This window comes from Triticum aestivum, chromosome 6D (assembly GCF_018294505.1).
Source record: "Triticum aestivum cultivar Chinese Spring chromosome 6D, IWGSC CS RefSeq v2.1, whole genome shotgun sequence".
In the NCBI taxonomy this organism is placed as follows: Eukaryota; Viridiplantae; Streptophyta; class Magnoliopsida; order Poales; family Poaceae; genus Triticum; species Triticum aestivum.
The window spans coordinates 486,197,624-486,206,017 of record NC_057811.1 but is presented as its reverse complement, the minus strand read 5'-3'; the positions used below and the strand labels follow the sequence as shown (position 1 = coordinate 486,206,017).

General features: G+C 48.8%; 1 protein-coding gene across 2 annotated transcripts; it reads left to right on the top strand.

Annotated features, from left to right (window-relative positions):
- Positions 1-3,854: 3,854 nt before the first annotated feature.
- Positions 3,855-7,228, top strand: LOC123146251 (uncharacterized). 2 transcript variants are annotated; one of them, XM_044565868.1, is made up of 3 exons: positions 3,855-3,982; positions 4,507-6,426; positions 6,638-7,228. In XM_044565868.1, the coding sequence occupies exon 2, from the start codon at positions 4,519-4,521 to the stop codon at positions 6,424-6,426; it is 1,908 nt and encodes a 635-aa protein (XP_044421803.1). In that variant the 5' UTR covers positions 3,855-3,982; positions 4,507-4,518; the 3' UTR covers positions 6,638-7,228. The 2 variants fall into 2 exon arrangements, with proteins under 2 accessions (XP_044421803.1, XP_044421802.1); XM_044565867.1 differs by lacking the exon at positions 3,855-3,982 and having other exon boundaries at positions 4,125-6,426.
- Positions 7,229-8,394: the final 1,166 nt, after the last annotated feature.

Below are 8,394 nucleotides of genomic sequence, written 5' to 3'. Positions count from 1 at the left end.
TTAACTGTTTCACTCATATACATCTTTCATTGTCCTGCTGCGAAGTAAGCCGACCGCGCCGCCCGCAGTGGCGGACCTAGAAAGAAAATGGAGGGTGTGCACACTTTAAAAAAAAAGTCTATTTCAATTAGCTTGCATGGGCCTAAAAAAAGCTAATTTTTACATGGTGAAAAAATGCTTTCCAAAAATCTGGGTGTGCCATGGCACACCTGGCACACCCCCTGGGTACGCCAGTGCCGCCCCGCTCCTGTCCAGCTTGAGCTGCCTAGGCCAGCGCTTCGTCCCACCACCTATCAGGCCCGACGAGCGGTCCACGGAGCTGCATCCCTACTCACCAGGTCCATGCACATCGCTGTAGATGAGATTTCATCTTCAGGAAGAGGCTTCCTAGAATAGCTCCTTCTGGACAACATGGTGAATGAAAATTCCTTGTGAACATTGCCTAAATTAGAAAATGTGAAAAAAGGTCCTCCCAGTGCACACAACGTGATTCATACAATGTGTGAGAGAGGGGGAGAGAGGACAAGGAAGAAGAAATGGTCAACATGTGCACTTGTTTCTTTTTTGCCAAGTCAGCTCCTGACGAGCGGGACCCACCTGTCGAAAAAGTGATCAAACGGGGCAAATCGACCGATCAGTGTTTTCTGCAAATGAATTACGCAATAAGCAATTTTCCGCAAAAAAACGGTAATGATAACTCCCGAACGTTCGGGATTTAAGCACGGCAACCCGAACGTTTTAGGTGGCAAGTTTAGTTTGCGTGAGATTAGGGAAACATGGCAATTTTCTGATAAAAAGATGAAAAAGGAGAAAGTTGCCATCCCCTATGAACTAAAGTTGCCATCCCCTATGAACTAAAGTTGCCATGTAAAAACGTTCGGAACGAAATGCTCAAAATCCGAACGTTCGGGAGTTATTGGATTCCAAAAAAAAAGAGGAACTAGGTACTTTTCCGAAAACTCTATACTGCCCGATGGTTATTCGAATATCCCCTCTTCCGATGAGGACACAGTCACATGTATGTGTATCATTATTATATTATTAACACCCCTCCATGGTAAAATTAGACCAAAGACAACAACCACGAGGAGCAATCAGAAGAGCCGACGAATCTTTCAGCCTCACAATTTGAAGATATTTCACCGAGAAACCGACATGGTGAGTTGGTGACACGCCTGCTTGGCTCCGTTCGTTGTGCACGTTGCAATGCCATGCCGCTGCATAAAGCACACCCCTCATTAAGCTTAATCCATGTACTACATTTCCGTGACAAGTAATTCCGGACTAAGAGAACATAATTTGTGCATGCACCTTCAGATTTGCTTTGTGCTTCCTTACGACCATCTCACCGTCGATCTCGTTGCAATCATATAGAATATCAAATCTAGAAGAAAAAAAGGTAGCAAGGTTAATGTGCGTTTTTTCATATGACTCGTTGCACTTTTGATTAGCACATAGATTTAAGTTGTCATTATTATATTTTTGGTGTGGGTTATTATGTACTACCTCCGTCCTGGTTTATTGGTCTCCTCCATATTTTGTGCTAAATTTTGACTTTAAATTTAAATAACAAAATATTAATGCATGTAAATAAAAGTTATATCACTAGAAACTATCTTTAAATATGAATCCAACGATATAATTTTTGTTGACATGTATTATTATTTTCTAGTTAAATCTATTGTCAAAGTTTGACACAAAATACTAAGAGGACTAATAAACTAGTTAAATCCTTGACGCACTTATGACCTCCTCGGGCGCGCCCGACCATCCCTCCCTCCTAGGGTTCCAGCGCCGCTAGCCTCTCCCACTCCCACGCCCCTCCCCCCACCTCCCCCCTTCCCCGTACCCCTCGCGTCGCCTCCCCAGGCGAGGCGACCGGGAGGGGGGCGGGGGGGGGGGGGGGCTCCGCCGCTCCCCTCCAGGCTCCCTCTCCCCCCGCCGCCGCCAGCGAGCGCCGCCGGGCCTCGGCCACATGGTGCTGGCGGCGCCAGGTCTGCCCTTCCTTGCGCGCGGCCACCCATGCTCAAACGGTGGTGGTTGGCGGCGGTGCTCCTCAGTCGGCGTCGGTGTGGCCCATCGGCGGTGACGCTGCGTGCCATGGTGGCTCTTGACGGGACGGTGCAGCCGTTGGCTGTGGGACGACGCGGTGGCGCTGGTGGCTGGCGACGCACGCCCAGCCTAGATCTGGGCCCATATGGGCCCCATCTGGGTTGGGGCGGGCCGGTGGCTCGGTGCTCGGTGGCGTCGTTCCCTGGTGGTGGCATGGTGGCGGCGGTCTCGGGTGGTGAGGACTTCGTCGGTCGGCGAGTTGCAGCGTGGCGATATGACTGTCCGGGTCCAAGTGGGCCCGGCCGGGCCATCGGGGCCTGGCAAGTCATCGTCGCCGCGTCCGGTCAGCTCCCCTGCGGCGGTGGAGGCTGTCCCCTCCCCCCGATCGAGTTGTGGTCGTTCCCGTGGCCGGGGTCTCCTTGCCCGCTCCAGGCCTCGTGTTGGCAGCTCCAGTGAGGTGGCGAGGGTTGTCCGGTAACCGTGGTGGCACAAGCTGGTGGCGGCTGTTGGGGTGGCGCGCCTCGAAGTGCCTGGGGTGGTGGCGATGGTTGTGAATCGGGAGAAATCCATGTCGGCTTGTCCGGCACCGACTCGGTGACGCTTGCGGGCGCCATCGGACCTTCCTGAGGGGTGTCGGGTATATCCCTTCCCCACCATCCCTCACGTACCGGGGGAAACCCTAGAACTTGGTTGGGCAACAGCGGCGTCGTCGTCGCAATCCTTCTTGAAGGTGTTGCTTGGTGCGCAGCGCTTCGAGGATGCGGGTAGCGCGGTGGTACTTCGTCGGAGAGTGCAGCGGTTGCCGGTCTTCCTTTCTTCGTTGATCTGCCGGTGTTGGCATTTATTTCTCTTTCATTATTTTCTTGTGTTTTCTTTTGGACTTACCTGTGTTGCGGCCCCAACGAGCTGGATATATCGGATGTTTGCTTTATAATATAAAAAGCAGCGGAAAACCCTTTATCAGCAATAAACCAGGACGGAGGTAGTATGTCGCAAAATCAAAGAGCCATATCGTAAGCACGGCGACTTCCTGTACTACAACAATGTTTGCCCGACTCCAGTGATGAGGGGCAATGACGGTGGCGCGCCTTCAGCTTATTCCAGTGCTTGCAGTCGTCGCTAGATAGTCTACGGATCTGGATGTAATTTTACTTCTAGTGTTCTTTGTACTACATTGACCGTTGATGAATAGATGGGAAGTTTTCTTAAAAAAAGAAAACCACACCGTACCAAACGTCGCCGCCGCCGCCCGCCGGCGATGTAGCTGCTGTCGCCGCTCCAAGCGCCCCCTCCTCTGCCTCCCCACGACCCCTCCGCTTCATGGGCCGCCGCCTCGCCGTCGTCTGCTTCGTGGGCGGCGCTCCTCGCGGACCGGATCCTCGACGCCCCCGTGTTCTCCCCCGGCGGCTCGGCCAGGACCCTCGCCGGGGGCGTCAGTTCTCGGTGAGTTTTGACTCCTGCTGCCATCAAACTCGGTACTCTGAAGGCCTCGGTTTTGTGCTTGTCTGATGTGAGGAAGCTATTAGCTATGTGGGGTATGCTGTATTCTTCATGTATACGACATAACAGTTTCTTGCTATAATTTCTCATGGTTGCTTGCTAGTAGCTACGTACCGATGTCTTTGCTTGCTTTGGCATCTCCCCTTAAGCTTGTGGGTAGCTGACGAAAGGAGATATGCTAACCCATGTCTTTCCCCTTTGCTCTTACATTTTGCACAAGAAACGTATAATACAGGTGGTGGAATGCTTCTTTACTCCTCTGCTCCTTTGGCATTATGTACAAGAAAGGAATAGAGAGAGAGAGAGAGAGAGAGTGAGTGAGATGATGGGCTATAGCTAGCTCTCTCTATATATATATCACAATGAGATTGAGAAATCTTGCGGCATATAACTGTTCCTTTCCTCCGTGGAAGGCGTTCATCATTCCGAGGTATGCAGAACCATTCTTGTTTAGTTCATCTATCTATGCCCGATGACTGTGTTCCCGGCCATTATGTGCAATGTAGAGATCTACTCTTTCATTATTCTTCTCGCTTTGTTCTTCTAACTAGTTTTGGGAATAGAGTACGAACAGTAGCATGTGTAGTACTAATCCCCGCAGATGAACAAAATTTGAGACTTTTTCGTTACACCCCACTTATGTGAATAGATACGACAATACAATAATATATTATACGTATATCCTAGCTATTATAATTAATCCGATTAGATGAAAATGTCCTTGCAGAATTTTAGCCACATGCATGTAAATTAAGCAAGTCTTAGGCTCATGTGAATTGATATGTCTCTATATTTTTTTAATGTGGGCTAGCTGCATGTGTACACTTTAAAAGTAGCAAAAGAGGAAACTGTAACACATATCATGGCAGATTATTGTTTGTTTGCAAAGGTTATTACCAGTACTACTAGCACAAAAGCCACGCTGATGCATGTATTTTATTACTACATTACTAGGTAGGGGAATCAATGACACAGGAAAACCACTTGGCAATGAAAAGCTCGGGGCACCTGTTCAATGAGTGGGAGATCCGGCTATTGGTGCTTCTTAGCTTCACAATGCAGCTTTTTCTTTTCTTTGTCGGTGGCCTCCGGCGGCGTATCACTAACAGTGCCCTCAGGTTTTCAATCTGGCTAGCTTATGTGGGAGCAGACATGGTGTCTGTTTATGTCCTAGGCCTCATCTCTCGCGTTCACCTGGATGCCACCACGGAAAATCATCATCACCTGGCTTTTCTTTGGGCACCCTTCCTCCTCATACACCTCGGCGGACAAGATACCGTCACTGCTTTCGCCATTGAGGACATCAGCCTCTGGCTGAGGCACTTGTTGAACCTTGTTGTCCAAGTCTCCCTCACCCTGTATATCTTTTGGAAATCGACCAATGGTCTGAATATACAGGAGCTTCTTCTTCCAACCATCCTCCTGTTTGTTTCGGGAATGATCAAGTATGGGGAGAGAACATGGGCTTTGTGTTGTGGCAGCCTCATAAACATCGCAGAGTTCCCTATCCCACAATATCTGACAGATTTAGACAAGATCCATGTGGGTTCTACTTCTTCCTATTCTGGCCTTGTTTCCAAGGCTTTGTTTTCCATAAAAGAGGTCCGTTGGATTTTTTCTAGTTACAGTCCTTTGGGAACAGATCTCAGCATGAATTCAGATCTACTACTTGCAGACTATTCAGCCAAGTTATTTGAGACCATGGAGATTGAACTCGGGCTGATGTTCGATGACATCTATACCAAGGCGCAGGTGCTTCGAACATGGGGTGGCATCATACTTCGGTGTCTCTCAGATATTTCCTTCTTAGCTGCCTTTGTGCTCTTCTCTGTAAGAAACAAGGAGAGATACAATACCGTTGACACCGCAATCACCTATGTACTGTTTATCGGCGGTTTCTCCCTGGAAGTCTTTGCAGTATTTACCGCCATGATGTCACCATGGATTTGGGCATGGCTAAAGACGCGTCGCTGCAGCTTCCTTTCCTCCATCAGCATTAGCTGGCAGAGGAGAAGGGTGCTGTGGTCAAAATCCATGGGTCAGTACAGCCTGTTGAACTACCTGGGGCAGTGCGACCAGCAGCCAAGTAAAGTGATGGCGGTGGTCAGAAGGTTGGTGAATGCAGTCTGCGGGCGAAAGCAGAAGCTCTGGGTCAGTAAGCTGTTGGACACCAAGTTCGTGGAGGTCGACGAGAAGGTCATGAGATGCATTGTGGAGAGGATTAAGCAGTATCAGTCTACAGATGAATCGAGCATGCTCCCACAATGGCCAAATCTTGGTCCACTGCTTCAAAGGTCACTGCGGGTTCCCGAGGCGGATTTTCATTTCCCCGTTCTCGTCCTCCATATATACACAGAGGTAATGCTGAGTAGGTATGCTCCCACCGCTGCTGTGGACGGTGGTTTGGACCGCGTATGCCGGACGATATCCAACTACATGGTTTACCTTTGTGCCACGCACCATGAAATGCTGTCGGTCCAAAACAGTTCCAACCAAAGCGACCTAGCATACATCCTCCACAGATTGTTTAGCGTGGGGAATAATACTGACATCACTAACATCATGCCTAAGGCGGTTGGGTTCTTGATCGATTGCCGTTTTCCGGTGCCCCCCAAGGTGTGTACAGAAGCACATCTGTTGGAAATCCGAGATGCATGGGTAGGGTTCCTCCTCCATGCCGCCAGCAAGTCACGGCCGGAGATGCATGCGGCGCAGCTGGCCAGAGGAGGGGAGTTCCTCACCTTCGTTTGGCTGCTCATGGCCCACTGCAGTCTCGGGAACTCTAGGGGCTGCCCAATCGGGTTGCTACCTATAAGTGGTGATGTTCAGTGGCGCTGCGTCTTCCACATTCGTCCTCCACCACAATCCTCATAGGTAGGTAACACATAATAACTACTATATACATTTTTCCACACGCTTGCTGACATCTATGAATTTCTTGGTATGTATAGACTTGAAGCTAGCGAGGCAAGATATTACACACACATATATATATATGCTAGATATATCCACGTCGATCAGTTCTAGTAGATATGATAATGTATAGAATTTGTTGTCTAAAGTGAATTCTTCTGTTCCCTTTCAGGTGCTGCACAGGCCTTTGTACGGGTTTCGACCACAGCACGCCTTTGCGTTCTCATCGATCGGCATAAGCCAGGATTCATCCCCATTGCGCTTGTGCGCTGCTCAAATAATGTGCTTCCATCCATAGTTCTTTTCCTATCCTTGTCTCTTTTAACTTGCAATGTAATTCAGAGTATCACTGTTTATTTATTCTATGTGTTCATGTAGACACACAACAACCACATTATCTTTCATAGCCGTTAATCCATCTGATGGTATCCTGCTGTCCACCTGTGGAACCATGTCTGTGTCATGTGCAGTGCAGTGGTAAACTCAGGCAAGTGGGTTGAATATCATGTGCCGCATCCTAGAATACAGGAGCTCTGTTAATAACAGGGTTTAGCCTAAGAATGTGCAACATATATACATTTCCTCTTGCTATTTGCACAAGAACTGCCACTGCTCACTAGAGATGCATTCATTTAACGGAATTTGAAGAACACACTGTAACGAGTTGTTAAGAAGATGCAGAAGTGAAACAACTGAGAATGAGATATTGTACGGTGGCGCCCGTCGGTACACACCAATTTCTAGATGCAGCGTTTGATCTTAATTTGGTCGTTGGAAAATCAAATGCCCGACGAAATAATATATGGCACCATTAAGGCATGACCTTTTGTTGCGGGTAAATTAAGGAAGGTTTAAACATGAAGTACTACATCGATCGAGTCTTCACTGTACATTGGACAGTAAGGACAGCACTGTACAGCAGTAGAGCTAAATGCAAAAAGAGCAAAATGGTCGCCCCACCGCGCTATGATTTCCGCCTTGTATGTTGAGTGTTTCTATCTTAGCCGACATGTTCCGAGTGTTTCTTTTTTTTTCTTTTTGATTTGAGGGTGGTAATGTTCTGAAATTCATGGAACATGCTGAATTTTTGTCCTGCTGAAGACAGAGCATGCACCTGAAAAACAGAGCAAACAGAGCTGTTTGCTGGTTCAGAACGTACAGAGCTGTTTGTAGGTTCAGAACACATACAGAGGAAAAAAGTTGAAAAAAATGAGACCTGGGAGTCGGAACCTAGCCCCACCCTCCGTCGACGGCCCACGGTGGCGCCAGAGCCAGTTGCGATGGCGGCTCCAGAGCTCGGCCGCGACGAGCAGGTCCTAGCTCGCGGCATGCTGACGACACCATGCGCTCGGCCGCAGAAGCACGGCGCCGGGCGGCCAAAGAAGCTAGCGTTTCTGACTTGGGCTGGAAGTACGAAGCTAGCTGGAGCACGCACCTAGACACGTCTATGGTGACTTGAGAGCATCTCCGACGGCCGCACAAAAATCTCGCGCCCAATAAAAGTTATAGCGCGCCACTTTACACTTTTAATGCGCCGGGACCAACATTGCTTTAGCAGACGTCCAAAGACGCGCGCCTAAAAAGAAGACAATGCAAATTGTGAAGCGCGCGCAATCCGGAGCCTAAAATATGCCGCGCGCGCCCAAAACTTTTTAGCGCTACAGCATCTGCTGGAGCTGTTGGGCGCCAAAAAAACTATTTTTTAATGCGCGGAGCTCTTTTTGGGTGCCTGTTGGAGATGCTCTGAGATGCCGACGGCGGCGCCGTATTCTTGGCCGTTTCTTTTTTTTTTGTTCTTAATAAAAACACCCGAATGGCATCTTAGATCGAGCAAAACAAAGGCCAGTGAAATGGATAGACAACTGGACGTAGAACGACCAGTAAAAAAAGTAAAATTACATTAAAAAGCATACTAGTCTTCTTTCTCTG